This window comes from Paramormyrops kingsleyae, chromosome 10 (assembly GCF_048594095.1).
Source record: "Paramormyrops kingsleyae isolate MSU_618 chromosome 10, PKINGS_0.4, whole genome shotgun sequence".
Taxonomy (NCBI): Eukaryota; Metazoa; Chordata; class Actinopteri; order Osteoglossiformes; family Mormyridae; genus Paramormyrops; species Paramormyrops kingsleyae.
Window position 1 is genome coordinate 2,410,429 of NC_132806.1, and position 20,396 is coordinate 2,430,824.

At 45.7% G+C, this 20,396-nt stretch overlaps 1 protein-coding gene across 2 annotated transcripts in view; it reads right to left on the minus strand.

Annotated features, from left to right (window-relative positions):
* Positions 1–105: 105 nt before the first annotated feature.
* Positions 106–20,396, minus strand: part of rin1b (Ras and Rab interactor 1b) — a 30,203-nt gene continuing 9,912 nt past the window's right edge. The window contains exons 1-10 of one of the 2 annotated variants that reach the window (XM_072717153.1): positions 18,818–18,922; positions 11,505–11,658; positions 7,180–7,252; positions 6,927–7,018; positions 6,414–6,829; positions 5,828–6,260; positions 4,568–4,870; positions 4,068–4,199; positions 3,009–3,175; positions 106–1,772 (exon numbers count right to left, since the gene is read on the minus strand). In XM_072717153.1, coding sequence (XP_072573254.1) covers positions 1,449–1,772; positions 3,009–3,175; positions 4,068–4,199; positions 4,568–4,870; positions 5,828–6,260; positions 6,414–6,829; positions 6,927–6,936 — 1,785 coding nt within the window. In that variant the 5' untranslated portion in view covers positions 6,937–7,018; positions 7,180–7,252; positions 11,505–11,658; positions 18,818–18,922 and the 3' untranslated portion in view covers positions 106–1,448. Of the gene's footprint in view, positions 1,773–3,008; positions 3,176–4,067; positions 4,200–4,567; positions 4,871–5,827; positions 6,261–6,413; positions 6,830–6,926; positions 7,019–7,179; positions 7,253–11,504; positions 11,659–18,817; positions 18,930–20,396 lie in introns of those variants that run through there. The other variant, XM_072717152.1, reaches the window with a different exon arrangement.

Consider the following 20,396-nt stretch of genomic DNA (forward strand, 5'->3'; position numbering starts at 1 on the left):
GAAGTGCTTTAGCTAAACCTCACAACAGAATGTGTGACTTTTCAGATTGTTAAACTGTCAAATTGTAATTATCCACACAATTAATAAGCAATTGCAACTTCGAGGTGGGTTGCAATTCCATTTTGAGATAATTCAATTTTATTGCAGTTTTTTTTTTTTGTAGCATAATACAATGCAGCAGCAGATCAAAGGAGGACAGTTTGCTCTGGAAGGACTTTGCTAAGTGTACAACACATGCATTTTACATCACCGCTGCAAAACACACTGCATGCATGCGCAAATACACCCATAAACAAATTGTATTGAAACTTATATAATATTAGATTTATCATTTGGATACAAAAATTTTGAATGCAACAGAGGATATTTGATACACGTTTAAAGTGCTCCAGTATGAAGGAAAATTAGTAAAATTTCATGTCAAGGCATTTAGCTATTTCTGCTGGGTGACAATCGTTTTCAAACGAACAATTTAATTCATTATGAGTCAGACAGGTTTTTAAACATTTTTGGTTTCAAACAATCAAAGTTGCCTCCAAAAAAAAACAGACAACCCCCAAGTTCTTGGAAATTGATGTTGCTGCTTAAAGATCGACTTTATAATAAAACAGTTTTAAAGTATTTGTTGTAGGACCTAAATACATGTCAGTAACAAATGTGTGTCATCTTGCCCTGTTTTTCAACCAAAACTTACAGTGGTCATTGACCCCTGTTTCCCTAGTGGACAACAGCAGGTGTTACAATGGAAAGGAACTGGATCTTAGGGTAGTCAAACTGTGCCAAAGCAGAGGAACTGAATCCTTCTGTAATGCAGACATATAAATGTTTGTTTTCTTGTAAGGAGATCACAACTCCAGTCTTCGTCTTCAGCATAGTTCAAAAAGTTACACATTTTAACACTCTCAATAAGAATACATTTATGAAAATAATAGCCTCATTATGTTTTTTGCAGCATACATCTTGATTGGCGTGCTTGTTGTGAGCTTGATGGCAGATTCCCCATTAAAAATGTGCAGGTCCTAACCCAGCACAAATGCACTGGTATCACGGCGCCTGTTGTCTCCTTCAGATGATTCACGTAGCAGGAAGATGACGACCACGCCCAGGCGACAGTGTTACTCCTGCGATAGTTACAATGGAGCATGTGTGCAGCTTTGGTACCATGAGACTCTCGCCACTGACGTCTACTGGAACAAAATGGGTTTCTCAAGGTCTGATTTTCTACAGTTACATGGTGTGCTTGGTGTATGATCAATATCTGATATGGTGAAAGCTCCTTCAACACATGATAAAACTTTTCTTCAGGTCTCCCCCTCCTCCACCCCCTCAAAATTAGCCAAAAAAATCAGCTGACAGATACAAAGGTAGCGCAAAAAATATGAACAAGGCTGACCCGCTGCTGTCACAAAGGAAAACGTGCAGAGTGAAAGCCCCACCTACCCACTCCTCTACTCCTCACACACAGACTCCCCCAGGTCCACAGCACCCCCTCTGGTCAGCTTCCTCATCTTGCTAAAGTCCTGGTCAGAGCGCAGGAATAGGAACGTGGGGGTGCCCCCGCTGGTGAGGGGCAGGTCTTGCAGCTGGACATGGGGCTGCACTGGCTGCGTCTCTCCGGCGTTTCGCCAGCAGAGGGTGTAGTGCTCAGGCTCGGCCACAGCGAACTTGGTGGCGCAGAGTTGGGCAAGGGCGTCGCCGCCTTCACCTGCCTTCCACAGCAGCGTCCGCACGGCACTGTGCTCGCCGTCCTGGAAGAGCACGCGCACAAACCTCTGCAAGCACAAAACATCAACATGTCAGAACTGGTTGCGAATCCTGCTCAGCGATGGCTTCTACCATCTTGCTGAATGAGGAGCGTTATCATCCTGCCCTGTTCCTCATAGACAGGCCCACTATCCACACACCTGGGAGATGGATGGGTGCATTCTGAACACAGACGCTTATGTTCAGCATGCAAACTACCACAGGTTGCTCAGAAGTAACAGCTGCGGAAAATAACACTGGATGTGTAATTTCATTAAGCAGATTTTTTATTGTGGTCTTTTCTGTACTGGTACACAAAATACTATATCAAAAGTCTTGTAGGGACCTTCCCATGAACTATATACACCCAGTTACTTACAATAGAACCTTCACTTCACAAGTAGACCATCTGATTTCAGTGCAAATCACTAAAATTACTTTATACAACGAAGCAATTCCTAAATAAAAGAATATATTTGTTTCGAAGCAATTGAAAAACAGCAGATACCTTTATGGACAATTTCTCAAATTAAACTACTGGCTTTCTGTTTGTGTATTTTTGGTTATTTGGTTTTTTAGAAGGTGGTTCACACATGTGCTAGCTGAAGCAACCAGGCTAAGCATCATGTCCGCAGCTGGACCACAGCTCTCTGTCAGGGACTAACCTGGGGCCCCCCGGCCGCTCGGGCCTGACAGCTATCTGTTGTGGACTAACCTGGGGCCCCCCGGCCACTTGGGCCTGACAGCTCTCTGTCGGGGACTAACCTGGGGCCCCCCGGCCGCTTGGGCCTGACAGCTGTCTGTCGGGGAGTAACCTGGGGCCCCCCGGCCGCTTGGGCCTGACAGCTGTCTGTCGGGGAGTAACCTGGGGCCCCCCGGCCGCTTGGGCCTGACAGCTCTCTGTCGGGGACTAACCTGGGGCCCCCCGGCCGCTTGGGCGTGACAGCTCTCTGTCGGGGACTAACCTGGGGCCCCCCGGCCGCTTGGGCCTGACAGCTGTCTGTCGGGGAGTAACCTGGGGCCCCCCGGCCGCTTGGGCCTGACAGCTCTCTGTCGGGGACTAACCTGGGCCCCCCCGGCCGCTTGGGCGTGACAGCTCTCTGTCGGGGACTAACCTGGGGCCCCCCGGCCGCTTGGGCCTGACAGCTGTCTGTCGGGGAGTAACCTGGGGCCCCCCGGCCACTTGGGCCTGACAGCTCTCTGTCGGGGACTAACCTGGGGCCCCCTGGCCACTTGGGCCTGACAGCTCTCTGTTGGGGACTAACCTGGCTCTGCTGGGCTTCCCTCTGATTCTGGGCCTCCTGATTTCGGCGTTGACTCCACTCTCTGAGAGATTCCTGTGCCTCACTGGTCAATTTGCCTATAGCATTGCCCCCTGGCGGACTCTGGATAAGGCACAGGCTGGCATAGACACTTGTCAAATAGTACCCTCCTGTGAAAGAAGCATGACAGAGCAACTTCAGCCTGGGTCAGAATGAGAAACATTCCAATCTGAATATTATTTACCATAGTTACTTATTTTAAAATTCCACTGTCCAGTATGCTTTGATTTCAAAGAAGGCCTCTTAAATCATACAATTTGCAAAAATATTTCTACTGTCAGGCCTTTGACAAGAACAGCGAATGTACAGTTAACATTACTTACACAGTTCATAGACCTCCTTAGCAAGCAGGCAGGCATCTAATGCAGCATCTCTTACCCTCCCCTGTCAGACCCCCTTTGCAGGCAGGCGATCAGCATCTCTTACCCTCCCCTGTCAGACCCCCTTTGCAGGCAGGCGATCAGCATCTCTTACCCTCCCCTGTCAGACCCCCTTTGCAGGCAGGCGATCAGCGTCTCTTACCCTCCCCTGTCAGACCCCCTTTGCAGGCAGGCGATCAGCGTCTCTTACCCTCCCCTGCCAGACCCCCTTTGCAGGCAGGCGATCAGCGTCTCTTACCCTCCCCTGTCAGACCCCCTTTGCAGGCAGGCGATCAGCGTCTCTTACCCTCCCCTGTCAGACCCCCTTTGCAGGCAGGCGATCAGCGTCTCTTACCCTCCCCTGTCAGACCCCCTTTGCAGGCAGGCGATCAGCGTCTCTTACCCTCCCCTGTCAGACCCCCTTTGCAGGCAGGCGATCAGCGTCTCTTACCCTCCCCTGTCAGACCCCCTTTGCAGGCAGGCGATCAGCGTCTCTTACCCTCCCCTGTCAGACCCCCTTTGCAGGCAGGAGATCAGCGTCTCTTACCCTCCCCTGTCAGACCCCCTTTGCAGGCAGGCGTTCAGCGTCTCTTACCCTCCCCTGTCAGACCCCCTTTGCAGGCAGGCGATCAGCATCTCTTACCCTCCCCTGTGAGCCACGTGGGCTCCAGCAGCTCCATCATGTACTCCACCTCTACGTGGAGCTCTGGCATGTTGCACTGCACGATAACATAAGACAGGGCTGGGAGGAAGTCCTCAGCCCCAAATCCCTGGTCTGCAGAAGGAACAAGCAGGGGTGGCAATAACTCAAAGATCTCTCTGTCCTTCTTCACTCACACAGCTCGGAAATAATTCGAAGAGGCAATCTAACTGCTAGTGACTGTTGGCAAGCAGCTAAAGTCAACTCCAGGTAAACAACAGTGAAGGAGACAGAAATATTCAACTCCAGCTCAGGTAAGCCAGAGTTTCAGCTGAATGTATGGGATGGAGACCGGTAATAACCTGGCATTTCCAGCTTGGCTGTTACATTGAATTCCATTTCTTTACCAGGTTTTTCAACCAGTTTTTATTCTATGCTTGAACACATTAAAGGAACTTGTACTGCACACATGTGCTGAGCTGCTGTATGTCATCTGCACTCACCTGAATTGCCCATGGCCTTATAGACACTCTTGCATACTTGCAGCAGCAGCAGAACCTTGTCTATGGGGGAATATGCCCGCTGCATGAGCAGCAGCTTCTGACGCGCCCTCTCCACGCCGTGGGAGTCCAGTACGCCCACCCGCACCCCAAAGTGTTCCGGCAGGCCCTCCTGACTGGCACGCAGACTCTCCACCATCCTCTGGGTGGAGCCGTCCTGGGCGTGTAGAGCCAGCAGAGTCTGGTCCAGCTGGGACTTCAGCGGCTTTAGAACACAGCCAAACATGGCCTTCTCCAGGGCCAAGTCTGCCACCAAACGCACACACACACACATACACACATACGTGCGTTCAGTCCAACACATTCCTGCACACCTTATAGCAGTTACTGCATACTTATTCAATGCATATGCATATATACAAACACACACACAAGACAAAATTTCCATTTCATTAGCTGCTTGGCAGAGGAGCATACAAAGGCTTATATCACTGCAGAATACCAACACAGAGACAAAATTCAGACACTTCAACCTTGGGGAAGCCAACATTCAAAATTCCAAAGCACACATTGACACCAAGGCGAAGAGAAGACCTCAGTGTGTATCACACACAAAAACACACACAAAATAAAATGATATAGACACTGACACACATAAATACATTTACAATGGCTCTTAGGTTTATTAGACTTGTCGGGGGAGAACGTGGATTACAGATGCATGATGGGAGCGAGTCTTGGCTAGGCTGGATTATATAGCACACTGAGAAGTGATCACTGCTCTCCAGCTAAGCGTGGGACTGTGATATCTTCCCTGATAAGGAGATAAATGCAAATGCCTACACCAACGCAACACTGGACAAATCACTGAGCAAATGTGTCCACTTGTGAAAGGCTGTGCCTTGCCAGTATCCGCGCACCCCCACAGCACGCAGTCCGGGGAACAATTCGTCAGGAGCTGTGCACATTTCCAAGGCAAGGCAAAGCTCACTGCCTGTATGTCAGCTAACCCTAGGCTGGGCAAGTGGATTCTTCCTGTAAACCCTGAAGCATTCTTCACCTATATGTGATGAGATGAACTGCACTGGATAAAGAACAGCGCAGCTCGATAATGTAGTCGTGACTTGAGCTTTAACCCGTACATGTGTCCTTTGTCAGCTTTCACAGTGCAGTTTGCTAACACCTTCACAACCCTGTTTGTCTGGAAATAAGACTCGGTCAGGAGGCCCCAGGGGGCCCAGAGTCCCCCCAACCCTGCTGTACCTTTCTCGTTCTCGGGCACCAGGGTCTCAATAGGGGGCTCCAGCTCCCCACAGTCCAGCAGGAAGCCCTTGGCCTGGGACAGGAAGAGGCGCAGGCCTTGCAGCAGCTCCCTGGCCGGTAGCAGCACAGCAGAGGGCTTCAGCTCCTCCTGGTGGCGCCGCAGGAAGTCCTGCACCAGTGAACCAAAGGCCGAGCGCCGGTCCCGGGACAGCTCCTCCACCAGCTGGGCCACACGTTTCTCAGGGGCGAAAAGCGACACAAAGGCGGCGCTGGCCCTGCAGAGGGCGGGTGCCACCGGCCGCTCCTCCACCTCCTCCAGGCTGCTGAAGGAGCTGCTGCTGTCCAGCTCGGAGAGGGAGGGCGCCCGCTGGCGCTCCAAGGCCAGCCCGGCATCTACCATAGCCTCCTCCCCAGGGATGGGGGGCTCAGCACCCTGGGGAACACCACAGGAAAACGACTCAAGCCCTTCACCCACACATATGGCTAGTTCAGGTGTATATCGCAGGATTCCATTCACAGTGAAATACTGAACAGGGCCTGTAGCTTGGGGTGATAAACTGTGTTGGAGATGGATCTGAGCCCTTACCGCAGTAAGCGGTATCTGGTAATCATCCTCTTCAGAGGTTGGAGAGAGCGCGGGGGTTCTCCTCAGAGGGGGTGCTGCTGTTGTGGCCCTTTTCCTCATGCAGTCTTGGTCCTCTGGGCAACCAGAAGGTGGCAGACCCACCGGGGGTGAGGTGGAGGTTGGAGACAAGCTGCAGGAGGTCTCTGTGGAAACGCGGACCCGCAGGCTGCGCTTGAAACGGTGGCGCTTGTGCAGGGCACCACGGCTGGGAGGCTCCTGCAGGAAAAGGGGGTTGATGAAGCACAGTGCCCCCTGGCAGCCCCGGGTACGCTGCATGCACATCTCCATGGATGGGCCCGGTCTTTCTTGTGGTGTGGAGCCATCGGCCAGCTGGTCTGTTGAGGGCTGCCCATTATTCAAGTGGGAACTCCAGAACTCTGCAGAGAGGCAATGATGAAGTGACACTGCTAACTGTTATCATGTGAGATGCGTTACACCCCCACACTGGGGGGGTGACATTTGGGTGGTATATACCTATCCCCATGTGTGAGATGGACTCCAGCTGTCCGTGGGATGAGGCCTTGGCAATGGCTTCTGGGAGCTCCAGGGGGAAGGGTAACACGTCCCTGGAACAGATCACACATTTACTTCTCTGTCCCATCCCACTACATGACGACAGCGGCACACAGCTTTGGCGTGTCCCTGAGTCACAGCGGCTCAGCTTAGCGAGGCTGCTTTGGCAGGTGGCGCTGGTCCAGCTGGATGGGGGGTGTGGATCAGGGCTTACCGGCTGATGCAGTAAAAAGCCACAAGGCGGCACAGGTCGGGGAAGCTGATGGCGGAGCCCTCCAGGGAGAAAGCTGTGGGCAGAGACTGGAGATGAGACCCCCGCCACCATGATCTTACACTCTGTCACCCAGCCATGCTTCTGATGCACCTCATTCACTGAGACTTGACTAGCAGAAGCAGATGGAACCAAAACAGTACATGTTCTCATGTAGTTTGCTCTAGACTTTCTGAGCGCAATAAAAGCTGACAACGATGTGCATTAGCACTGAACCCAGCCCTATGCAAGGCAGTTAAACAGCTAGTCATTTATCACAACAATCTATTTTAATGCTGGCACCATTATGATGCACAGTATTGAATTAAAAATATTAAAACTCAAAAAAGATATCCTTTTTAAAGACTTTTCCCAAATGCCTCCTCAATCAGGATGAACTAAACGATTATAACACTGCTAACAGTCCCCATAACCCTTTGGAAAGTGTGATCACTGCATTATGAAAATGCATGAATCACACTAAACTTTAGATGCTTGTCACTACAAGTCATTTGGAGTTTCTACACATATAGAACATATTTTATTTATTTTTTACAGCAGCAGTTTCTCTTAACACTTGCAACACTAGCTAACACATGCTTAAGATTTTATTATTTAATTCAAAGAGAAAAAACTTAAAATATCATGTTTTACGTTCTCAGATGATTGATACCGTCCGTTTGTCAACAATGCGATACAACAGCAATAATAAAGATCAGGTCTGAACTCAGAATTGCCACGGGTGTGACAAAAACATTTCAGCCCACAGAACTTCATTAGCGTGCTTATATAACTTAACAAGAAGAACTCAAGCACTCTGACCCGTCTTTATTTAGATTATTCTATTCAAATCTGCCTTTCAATAAGCAGACCTTAAAGTTAAATAACTTTTTAAATTACTGCGTAAGTGTCCCGATTGGGGTGGCAAGCATGTGATATGGGGTTGGGCAGAGAGAGCTTCTGCTGAGGACTAGGTATGTTCAGGCCGGACAGATAAGCAGGGATGGGATTCGCTCCGGACTGTTGCCCTTCTTATTGTTTTATGAGAGTCCCAAGGTCAAAAACAAACAGAAACCAACTTACACTTGTGACAGAGGACAAGGCACAAGTGTCACCCATGGCCACCTGGCAGAGCCCACCATTGCCCCACTCGCACCCGCTAGGCTCTCACAATGTGTTTTCCGCAATGTTTTTTGTGACATTATTACTTATATAAACTTCAAGTGTGACCCTGGCCCCACTCAACACTTGTGTCATATCATTGTACACGCCTCGGCCCCATTGCACATAGAGGGCTCGATACTTGTGTCACATCATTGTACACGCCTCGGCCCCATTGCCCATCAACGGGCTCGATACTTGTGTTATATCATCGTACACGCCTCGGCCCCATTGCACATAGCAGGCTCGATACTTGTGTCATATCATTGTACACGCCTCGGCCCCATTGCCCATCAATGGGCTCGATACTTGTGTTATATCATTGTACACGACTCGGCCCTGTTGCACATAGTGGGCTCGATACTTGTGCCATATCATTGTACACGACTTGACCCCATTGCACATAGCGGGCTCGATACTTGTGTCATATCATTGTACACGCCTCGGCCCCATTGCCCAAAGCGTGCTCGATACTTGTGCCATATCATTGTACACGACTTGACCCCATTGCACATAGCGTGCTCGATACTTGTGCCATATCATTGTACACGCCTTGGCCACATTGCACATAGCGTGCTCGATACTTGTGTCATATCATTGTACACGCCTTGGCCACGTTGCACATAGCGTGCTCGATACTTGTGTCATATCATTGTACACGCCTCGGCCCCATTGCCCATAGCGGGCTTGTTACTTGTGTCAGAAAACTAGGTGACCCATGATGACAGAATATCCATTAGTTACATTTATGGATATACACCTACAGCCAATTTGGTAACTCAAGTTATCAAAATGAGTACCCAGAGTAAACATTACAATGACACGAGGAGAACATGCAAACTCCACACACATGGAGATTCAAACTCTGGTCCCAGACGTGTGAAACAACAGTGCTAACCACTGCATCACTGTGCCACCCAAATATGATAACATAATCAATTAATTTATGTCTGTCCTTTGCATTTTTAGTGACAGTTATCAGGATAGACAAAGTTGCCACCCCGCCTGAGATGTAACGCTACCCAGCTTTCTTTTCACAATGGATTGTAGTGGTAGGCTACTGGTTGCTTGACTGCCAAGCAAACTGGCATGAAGTAGTCTAACCGAAGAAGAAATTGGTGCACAGACTAACAATACATCTCATATGTCTTTGATACTATCCTGCTACAGTGGTAGAAAAAATGTGAAGAGATGTGAAGAGAACACAAATAAACAAACATATGCAAAAATTCAAGACTAACCTTAGCCTGAAGGGTTGAGTAAGGTATAGGCTATCCTAGGCCACAGCAAAAGAGCGAACAGTTAAACTTCTTAAATTTTGTTGATCCATGTGATACTCCCCACCTCCAATCAGTGAATTTTACTGACAGCACTTTTATTGAGCTGTCTCAAGATGGGTAAGACATGTGGACTCAGGATGTCACTGACTTAGCGCTGTGTTGTTAGGGTCCCCCGTCTCACTACCAGAGATGACCTGAAGCATGATGTCATACCCTACGGCTCCCCACAGCATGATGTCATACCCTACGGCTCCCCACAAAATGATGTCATACCCTATGGCTCCCTACATCATGATGCCAGGAGTAACGCCGGTGTGTCTCTCCACAACACTGGCAGGATTGATCTTCTCCCCTCTGTGCCGCCATACATGAACACGCCTGTCATCCCTGATAATGCAGAACCAACATTCATCGCTGAACATGGTACGACGCCACTCGTCATCAGTCCATGCATCCCGGTTATGGCATCACTCCAAACACAGCCGTCTCTGCCCAGGTGCTAACAGCAGCCTACACATGAGATGGTGAACCTGTAGTCTGGCTGATGCCAGTCGTCGAGACAAAATGCGGGATGACATGGGGTATTGTAGAGAGTCCAATACCTGTGTCTGGATGGCAGGCACAAATGTCATGGGGTTCTGTAATGCTTGGCACACAATAGGATGATCCTCCCTTGGTGTGGTCTGTATTGGGCAACCGGAACCTTCACAATGTGTGTGGGTGCCCTTACATGCCCATTGGTTCCAACTTCCGACTGTGACATCTGCATGCTCCACATGCCAGGCAATTGCACAATACGACCACCTGGCCTCATGCAAACCCACAATGCAACCCCTATTAAACTCCGGCAAGTGCTGGTGATGCTGTCTTGCAAATCGAATCATACCTATCGCTGGTCTGCACATGTACCTAATTACATCCAACTCGAACCATTACTTCTGGGTGCTTAACTTTTTTTGTCGCTGAGTATATACACAGACAGCCGTGGAAAAAATTAAGAGACCACTCTATATTTTTAAACAAATCGCATTTTTAAATCATGATTTAATTGTGGTTCTGCTGCCAGAAGGCTATGCTGAGCAGCAGGATGTTTTCAGGTTCAAAATATATAAGACAGCAGTACACAAAAATAAGGTGAAGCAGGAGACATGAAGAATGACCATAAACCAGCCAGGTAACAGGCAGAAGCCACATTCTAATGCCAGAGTTGACCGTTAACTTATCCGACAGTTTCTCATGAATCGTAGGATGACATCAAGTGACATCAAGTGACCTTCAAAGGGAACAGGAAACATTAAGTGCAGCTGTGAAGTGCACTGCTAGGACAGTTTGTATCAGGCTCCTAAAAGCAGGACTGAGGTCCCATAAACCAAAGAAGAAACCCTTCATTAATGAGAAACAGGGAAGAATCAGACTGCAGTTTGCAGAAAAATATATATTATTCACAGACGCACGCCCATAAATTGAGAAATGAGTGAAACAAAAAATTGTGCGGTGGTCTCTTAATTTTTTCCGCGGCTGTGTACAGAGGTGAGACTGAAGCTTGGGGTCCGAGTGCAGGTTCAGGTCAATTATCTGGTGCCCCTGGAGCACTTGTCTTAATTTAGTCAGGTTCACCATATCTGCACTTGTTCTTTTAAGAGCCACCACTGACTTGGACTAGGGCTGAGTGACACAATTAAAATCCCGCATGATAAAGTTCTCCGCAATGAATTTCGCTGACTGTCTGCTGAACTGCTACTGATAAAATTGACTGAGCAGGCAGGCTGGCAACAAAAAAAAAACTATAAACTTTATTTTAGAATATTCAGAAAATCATCTCTCGCCAACAGTTTGAGAAACACTGACCTGTACAATGTTCCTGGAAGTTTGCAAAAAGATCCACAGAATATGTTAAGATGGCAGATGGCTCTGTTCACAAGATGGCGGCTGCAAGCCTCCCTTTCCACCCTCTGCTGTCCTCTGTCCTTGCAGTTTCAATTTTGGGGTTGAGGTCTCAGGTCTACCAGGTGTAGATTTTTTGAACAGGTAATAAGATGCATCAAAGATCAAATAGAGTCAACAGAGTAATATCAAATAAAGTGAAACGGTTTACAAAGTTAGTGTCTTATCTAAGTCATCGTTCTTTTTGCTGTCACTAACTGCCATTGATCTGACACGTTTTTGAGTTATCATGCTGACATGATGAAGTATCTGAGCTGGCCTTCTCTTTGCTATCAGAATGCAGTGCTGCTTAAATTTTTTGCGATTCGTCTCAAAGGTCCAGATCTTCAATATTACAACATGTCTGCAAAGGTTGAAAAAGATCTGTCATATAATTTTTGAGTTTTCATGCTAATGAGATCATGAGTCAAAACTGCCTATTTCCATTTTTAATGCCAAGTAATATTAAATAATGATCTTACAGGATTATTCAACAATTAAATGGATAACAGATCTAGACAGCTATGAAGTTGGACAAGTTTGTCTTACACTAGGACAGATGAGCTTATTACAGCGCACATAACTTTCCATAAGATAAGAGAAAGTTGCTCCTATACAGTATTGTGAAAGAGTAAGTACAATAAAACAAAAATGAGAGCAAAAAATAAAAAAACAGAAGACCCTGATATATTTTGATGGTTTAATTAATTTTTATTTGGACAATATTGGTAAATAAAGGTACATCCACCCATCCATTTTCTATGAAAGTTATATTTTATAATAATTTCATAAAAACAACAAATGTAATGATATTCTGTGGGAAAAAAAACTATACATGGGTGGCTCAGTGATTAGCACTGTCACCTCACACCTCTGGGACCTGGGTTTGAGTCTCTGCCAGGGTAACATGTATGTGGAGTGTAGCTTGCATGTTCTCCCTGTATCATGGTGGGATTTAGTCTGGGTCCTCTTGTTTCCCCCCACAGTTCAAAAACATGCTGAGGCTAACTGGAGTTACCAAACTGCCCAAAGACGGGTACTGTATGTGTGCGCATGTACCCTGTCTTGGGTTGTTCCCTGCCTTGTAACCCTGAACAGGATAAGAGGGTTAAGAAAATGAATGGAGGGAAAAAATGTACACCCCTAGCTTTAATAGCTGCTGTTGGCCCCATTTGGCAGAAATGTGGTCCTCCTCCAGTTTCCCCATGTCAGGCCTGCCTACTACGTTTCCCTAAGATGTCTTAATCGACAATTGCTTGTCTTGATTGCTCTCATTGTACCACCCGTGTTTTCATCTTTATATGTAAGGATTTACACTACCATTCAATAGTTTGGGGTCACTTCGAAATTTCCTTATTTTCCATGAAAACATGCATGAAATGAGATTGATTAGGAAATACAGCTAAATAAATAGGAAAGTGTCATTGACAAAGTTAGAAATAATAATTTTGAAATTAAAATAATTGTGTTCTTCAACATAAAGTTGGGAGCTGTGTTTGGTACATTGTCCTGTTGTAGGATGAAATTGGCTCCAATTAAGTGCCGTCCATAATGTATCGTATGGCATGGCGTTGCAAAATGGAGTGATAGACATCTTTCTTCAAGATCCCTTTTATCCTGTACAAATCTCCCACTTTACCATCACCAAAGTAGCCCCAGACCATCACCTTGCCTTCACCATGCTTGACAGACAAGCCCTTCTCCAGCATCTTTTCATTTGATCTGCGTCTCACAAATGTTCTTCTTTGTGATCCAAACACCTCAATCTTAGATTTGTCTGTCTATAGAACTTTTTTCCAATCTTCCTCTGTCCAGTGTCTGTGTTCATTTGCCCATCTCAGTCTTTTCCTTTTATTGGCCCTTTCTGAGATACAGCTTTTTCTTTGCTATTCTGCCTAGAAGACCAGCATCCCAGAGTTGCCTCTTCACTGGCGATGCTGAGACTGGTCTTTTGCAGATACTGTTTAATGATGCTGCCAGTTGCAGACCTATGAGGCCTCTGTTTCTCAAACTGCACACTACTATTTACCCTCTCGCTCAGTTGTGCATTGTAGCCTCTCTCTCCTCTTTCTATTGTGGTTAGAGCCAGTTTGTGCTGCTCTGTGAAGGGAGTACTACACAGCATTGTATGAGATCTTCAGTTTCCTGGTAATTTCTCGCATGGAATAGCCTTTATTTCTCAGAACAAGAATAGACTGATGAGTTTCAGAAGTTCTTTGTTTCTGACAATTTTGAGCTTGTAATTGAACCCACAATTGCTGATTTTCTAAATACTGAACTAGTCCAAAGATTTTCCATAAAAAAAACTGCTGTTTCCAGCTATGATAGTCATTAACAATGTCTACACAGTATTTCTGATCAATCTGATGTTATTTTAATGGACAAAATACACTGCTCAAAAAAATTAAAGGAACACTTTTTAATCAAAGTATAGCATCAAGTCAATTCTTCTGGGATATTGACATGGTCATTTAAGTAGCAGAGGGGGTTGTTAATCGGTTTCAGCTGCTTTGGTGTTAATGAAATTAACAACAGGTGCACTATAGGGGCAACAATGAGACGACCCCCAAAACAGGAATGGTTTAACAGGTGGAGGCCACTGATATTTTTCCCTCCTCATCTTTTCTGACTGTTTTTTCACTAGTTTTGCATTTGGCTACAGTCAGTGTCACTACTGGTAGCATGAGGTGATACCTGGACCCTACAGAGGTTGCACAGCACAGTCCAACTCCTCCAGGATGGCGCATCAATACATGCCAATTGCCAGAAGGTTTGCTGTGTCTCCCAGAACAGTCTCAAGGGCATGGAGGTGATTCCAGGAGACAGGCAGTTACTCTAGGAGAGCTGGACAGGACCATAGAAGGTCCTTAACCCATCAGCAGGACCAGTATCTGCTCCTTTGTGCAAGGAGGAACAGGAGGAGCACTGCCAGAGCCCTACAAAATGACCTCCAGCAGGCCACTGGTGCGAATGTCTCTGACCAAACAATCAGAAACAGACTTCATGAGGGTGGCTTGAGGGCCCGACGTCCTCTAGTGAACCCTGTGCTCACTGCCCGGCACTGTGGACCTCGATTGGCATTTGCTGTAGAATACCAGAATTGGTAGGTCCGCCACTGGCACCCTGTGCTTTTCACAGATGAGAGCAGGTTCACCCTGAGCACATGTGACAGATGTGAAAGGGTCTGTAGAAGCTGCAGAGAACATTATGCTGCCTGTAACATTGTTCAGAATGACCGGTTTGGTGGTGGGTCAGTGATGGTCAGGGGAGGCATATCCATGGAGGGACACACAGACCTCTACAGGCTAGACAACAGCACCTTGACTGCCATTGGGTATCGGGATGAAATCCATGGACCCATTGTCAGACCCTACGCTGGTGCAGTGGGTCCTGGGTTCCTCCTGGTGCACGACAATGCCCGGCCTCATGTGGCAAGAGTATGCAGGCAGTTCCTGTAGGATGAAGGAACTAATAGCATTGACTGGCCCCCACGCTCGCCTGACCTAAATCCAACAGAACACCTCTGGGACATTATGTTTCAGTCCATCCGAAGGCGCCAGGTTGCACCTTAGCTCAGTGATGCCCTCGTCCAGAACTGGGAGGAGATTGCCCAGGACACCATCCGGTGTCTCATAAGGAGGATGCCCCGACATTATCAGGCATGCATACAAGCACGTGGGGGCCATACAAACTACTGAGTACTGTACAATTTTGAGTTGCTGCAATGAAATTTCGGCAAAATGGACTAGCCTGCCGCATCATTTTTTCAGTTTGATTTTTGGGGTGTCTTTGAATTCAGCATTTGTAGGTTGATATTTTTCATTTCTATTAAACAATGTGGCATCCTTTCATTCCTAACACATTACCTAGTCCATATAAGTATAGATATCCAGCATGTTTTTTTCCCATTGAGATCTGATGTGTTTTCAAAGTGTTCCTTTCATTTTTTTGAGCAGTGTAATTTTCAATTTCTAAGTGACCACAAAATCTGAATGTAGTGTAGGCCCTAGCTTACCAGTCGAGCATTAATTGCTGTTGTTGGTGTCTGCATCTTTGTTGTTACCTCTATTGTCTTCTTGACCCATGCTTCTGTGGATTGGTTTGAGTCTTTAAGGGCACTTTTCCACTGCACCAGATACCATATTTTGCTACTTCAAGAAATGCCATAAGCATGGTAATTTAAGGTGCTTTCCACTGGCATAAAAACTGGTACCGCCACTGAATCACATCACACGAGGCGGAGTATTTTGTACTGAATTCATAAAATGGCTGCAGTATATTATAGGGCTGGGAGATGTGTGATATTAACATCGCATGTTATGCACATGCAATTATTACATTGCAAGTATATAGTATATAGTGATAGTCAGCTGGGTTGAGATCAGGATTTTTCATAATGTTTGGACCATTATACCAGTCCACGTTTCACTAAAAGAATTTTATGTTGTTACAAGAAACACATGCATTGCATCCCTTAATGATGATACTTTACTAATCCCTGTGCAGAAATTCTCTTTTTGCCTACCTCATCTTGCTGCATTTCAAGTCCCATTCCAAAGTACTGAAGTACCAAAAAATTACCCCAGCTGGTTTGGTACTTTAGGTACTGGAACTTTTGGTACTGGCACTCTACCAGAAATCAATGGAAAAGGGAAAGTACCGAAAGTACAGTACCAAAAAATATGGTACCTGGTGCAGTGGAAAACCTCCCTAAGACCATTGTCAACCTTGAATGATTACACTGCCACGTTGGCAGCAAAAAGCGTTCTCCATCGTGTTTTACAGTTGCCATTTTCTGGATTTTTCCAATCATGGCACATCTCATTGTGACTAAACAACTGTACCTTTGCCTCATCTATCCACAGCACACCCAGTAGCCCATTTCTTCAACTAGATGGGGTCTGGCAAACTTCAGTCATGCACTTAAATTCTTTTTTAATAACAGAAGCGTCCTCCTACCTTGACCTGCCATGTAGGCACATTTTTGCCTCTTTCATGGTTTTAATTTTAGGCATTTGATGCAATTAAACCAGGATTGCATTTCTGTTGATTTTTAATTTAGCAAATGATTGCTAATTTTCAGTGCTGTTTGTTAAATTACATCACCTTTATTTACAAATTTTGCTAAATTAAAAAGACATCTGTATGGCCCAATATGTTTAAAAAGATAATACATCTCATGGGGTATACTCATATGTTGGAGGCTGTAGCATTAGCAGGTGAAGCTCCGAATGAATCTGAATGAGCCCTGAATTATTTGTTTAAGTCAGATTTTTTAACAATGATGCGTTCAGTTTGAGAAGCTTGTCAGATACTGGTAATTAGCAGAACAATACCCCCCTTTCCCGTTTCTCTCCAATCCAGCCCCCCCCAGCACAATAAGGAGTACCCCTAAATGCTTCAGTCACTCACTGAAGGCTCAGTTTAGCCCAGAAGCAGGTCTGCCCAATCAAAGCGTTTTAGCCTTAAACCTCAAACATCAGTAAAATGAGTTTGCTCAGATACAACAATTTCACCTTCCTCACAGAAGAAACTTGTTAACGTGCATGCCCATAAAATAATTACTCTGTAGCCCTCATTAAATAGTGGTGAGAAACCTTCTGCATTGAGACCCTGGCCTAAGATGCTCTATTTGGATTCATGTGTGCTTAATAATTACTGATGTGTTTTATACCTCCCTCGTTTTTATATAATGAAAACATTACAGATTGTAATTTGGCTTATAATTGGATGCGCAGCATATGTTTAAAACATTCCAACCTGGTTCCCATCCCAGACAGCGAGGCTGCCTTAAACCGCGCTGAAAATAATCAGGTGGTATATGCCAAAGTAGGAAATGCAATGATAACTATGCTGTTAGATCAGGGTGTGGCTTTTAATGACTCGACCTTATGTTCCATGGGCTTAAGGATGAGCGTTACCGCAGCTTGCCTGCATTCACTGTAAAACTGCAATTACATAGAGATAATTCCTATTATATAGAAAAATCTTATATTTGACTACTTAATATACTTTATATATCTCAGTGAGCATGGGGCTGTGGCTATGTAAAATCTATGAAGATTTCTTACAGTTAGAGATTGACAAGGAATGTGTACATAAATGACTTTGCCTCAGGGAATGTGACACCAGCCTGTGAGTGCGAAGAACTTCCCAGAGGGAAAGAAGGATGAACAAACAGAGGCTCACTGCCACGACCAGAAGACAGTGCTGCACTTCTTAGAAAATGTAAATAGGGAGCCGGTGGTGTTATTGTCCATCAGAATGATAGTCCAGAATTGGAGAATGTCTCATAAATAGAAACATCTCAAACATTTTCTACATGTTGTTTGTCAAACACAGGAGTTATTATTGAACAAGAACTCCAAAAATAAAAAGAACATACTTACATAATAGAGTCATATATAGAAATTTATGCGGTAAAAGAGTTGACAGTATTGAGACTGAAAGTGACCCCCACAAATCTTAAAAATTGAAAATATGTACATATGCTTTATGTTTATTTACACCATGGCTTTGGTAAATACTAATTTCTTATTGGTCCAAAGATGTCATATGGATGTTCATTATTGTCGTGTAACCACACAGGTAGTTCCGGCAGTCTAATAAGAGTTCCATATTAATGTGGTGTCATGTATTACTTAACATGTAAATATAAGTACCCGTGTGACTTTTTACTCATAAATAAGCAGCCATCCTTCAGTATAATTTTCCTTGGTTTTCAAAACACAAGCAGCTGTCTGTTAACAGTTTCTATGGTAACTTAACAAGCTTGCTGCTTCCAGTGAGTAGCCTGACCAGATATTCCATCCTTATAGGCGCTGTATTTTTAAGAGCTCCTTGGAACATTATTACACGCTAATTGAAATTAGTTTCTTCTGAAAAATTAACTGCAACTGGCTTATTATTATTATTATTGTTATATTTTGTCCAGTAGCTCTGGTATAAGCTGGATAATCCACTTCAAGGCGAAAATAACACGAACACGAAAATAATGAACTCTAACTTGTTCTACTTCAAGTCGGGCTGCATTACACCAATTTGTCATTGATTATTTTTCTATGACAGCATACCTCAGCGTGGTTTATCCCTCACATATACTGTAAATACACAAACACGTAGATGATGTATAAGTGTGTGAATGTCAGCATAGGACAGGGCACTTTAAATGGTGCTAGAGTATCACGTGAGTGTGAATGTGCCAGGACAGTGTGTGTCTATGCCGGTTACACACTCACTGGAGTCCTCCTCGCGGATGATGTACTGCCTGACGACAGAAGGGGCACTGTCATCTGTCAGACGCACGCACAGCACCTTCTGGGACAGCAGGGACTTGCACACCAGAAATGCCTGCAGTGATGGCGGAGGGAGGGGTCAACACAGAGAGTGTCAGCACACTGCTAATGAAATGCTGAGCAGCCCACCACCCTTTCAGAGGCTGCTGACAAGGTACAAAGGACACCAGGAAAACTGACGGAAGAAGAAGAGCACACAGGGCCATTACAGGGTCATTCCATTTTGGCTAGACTGATTAACAGTTAGTGAGAATGAAAGCTGCAGAGGTCACACTGAGGCCTCATGGGTTTGGGTCCCACCTCAGCACGGTGTTTCTCCTCACAGGCGAGAGATACACTCCCTGCTTTAGATCAGCGGTTCTTGCAAAAGGGAGGATGAACAATTCATCTGCCATCTGAAGTTTGTACACCTAAACATCTTAATGCACTAGAGCAAGCTTTTTTTTACATAAACACCTACACCCCATTATCGGAGTAAAACCACTGTAGCAGCCTAACTCACTAATACCAATATTTCATATGGGGAGAATTATTATTTGTATAATTCCACAAAACAAATCCCAATCAATCTCCACAAAATAGCCATAATACTCAAAAAATACCCATTTCACCTGATAAACATTCAAAACCTATCCATTAATTTTCTATCTTGTCTTATGCATGGCTGCAGGGGTCTGGACCCTTCCCAGGAAGCTACAGGCACAAGGCAGGGAATAACCCAGGATGGGGTGCCAACCCATCACATGGCACACACACACACACACACCATTCACACCTGTGGACAATCTGCCCACTCCAGTTCACATCTGGATGCTTTTGAACTGTGGGGGGAAACCAGAGTACCCTGAGGAAACGTCACGACGCCCTGGGGAGACCATGCAAACTCCACACACAAGGAGCCACGGCGGGGATGACCACTGCACCACCGTGTCGCCCCACTGTCTAATTACCAAACAGTTAATGAAATAATAAACACTGCTTTTTGTTTATTTGCACTTAGGTCAATTTGGAATATTTCTTAGATGCACTTCGGCTGAGCTCAGACAGCACTGGCTGGGTCAGGACTTATTCACTCAGATTACAGATATTTAAATTTATACACCGATCAATCATAACATTAAACCCGACTGCCTAATATTGTGTAGGTCCCACTTGTGCCACCAAAACAGCTCTGAAGGTGCCCTGTGGTATCTGCCACCAAGATGTTAGCAACTTTACGTTCTGTGAGTTGCAGGGTGGGGCCTCCATGGATTGGACTTGTTTCTCCAGCATATCCCACAGATGTTTGATCAGATTGAGGAGGTAAGGAGTGCATGCTGATACAGTGCATTGTCACACCCACCACACAATGAACCATCTCAGGGATGAGAACCCGAGTGCAGCCATGGGGCAGGTGATACCTCAGCACCACACTAGTTCAAAGTTTTTTCTGGTGTCTGGAGTGCCAGTCCTGACACCAACCCCCAAATTTTCCCAAGAAGTTGGAGAACCTGCTTTCAGGGCTGCATGTGATTAAAACCAT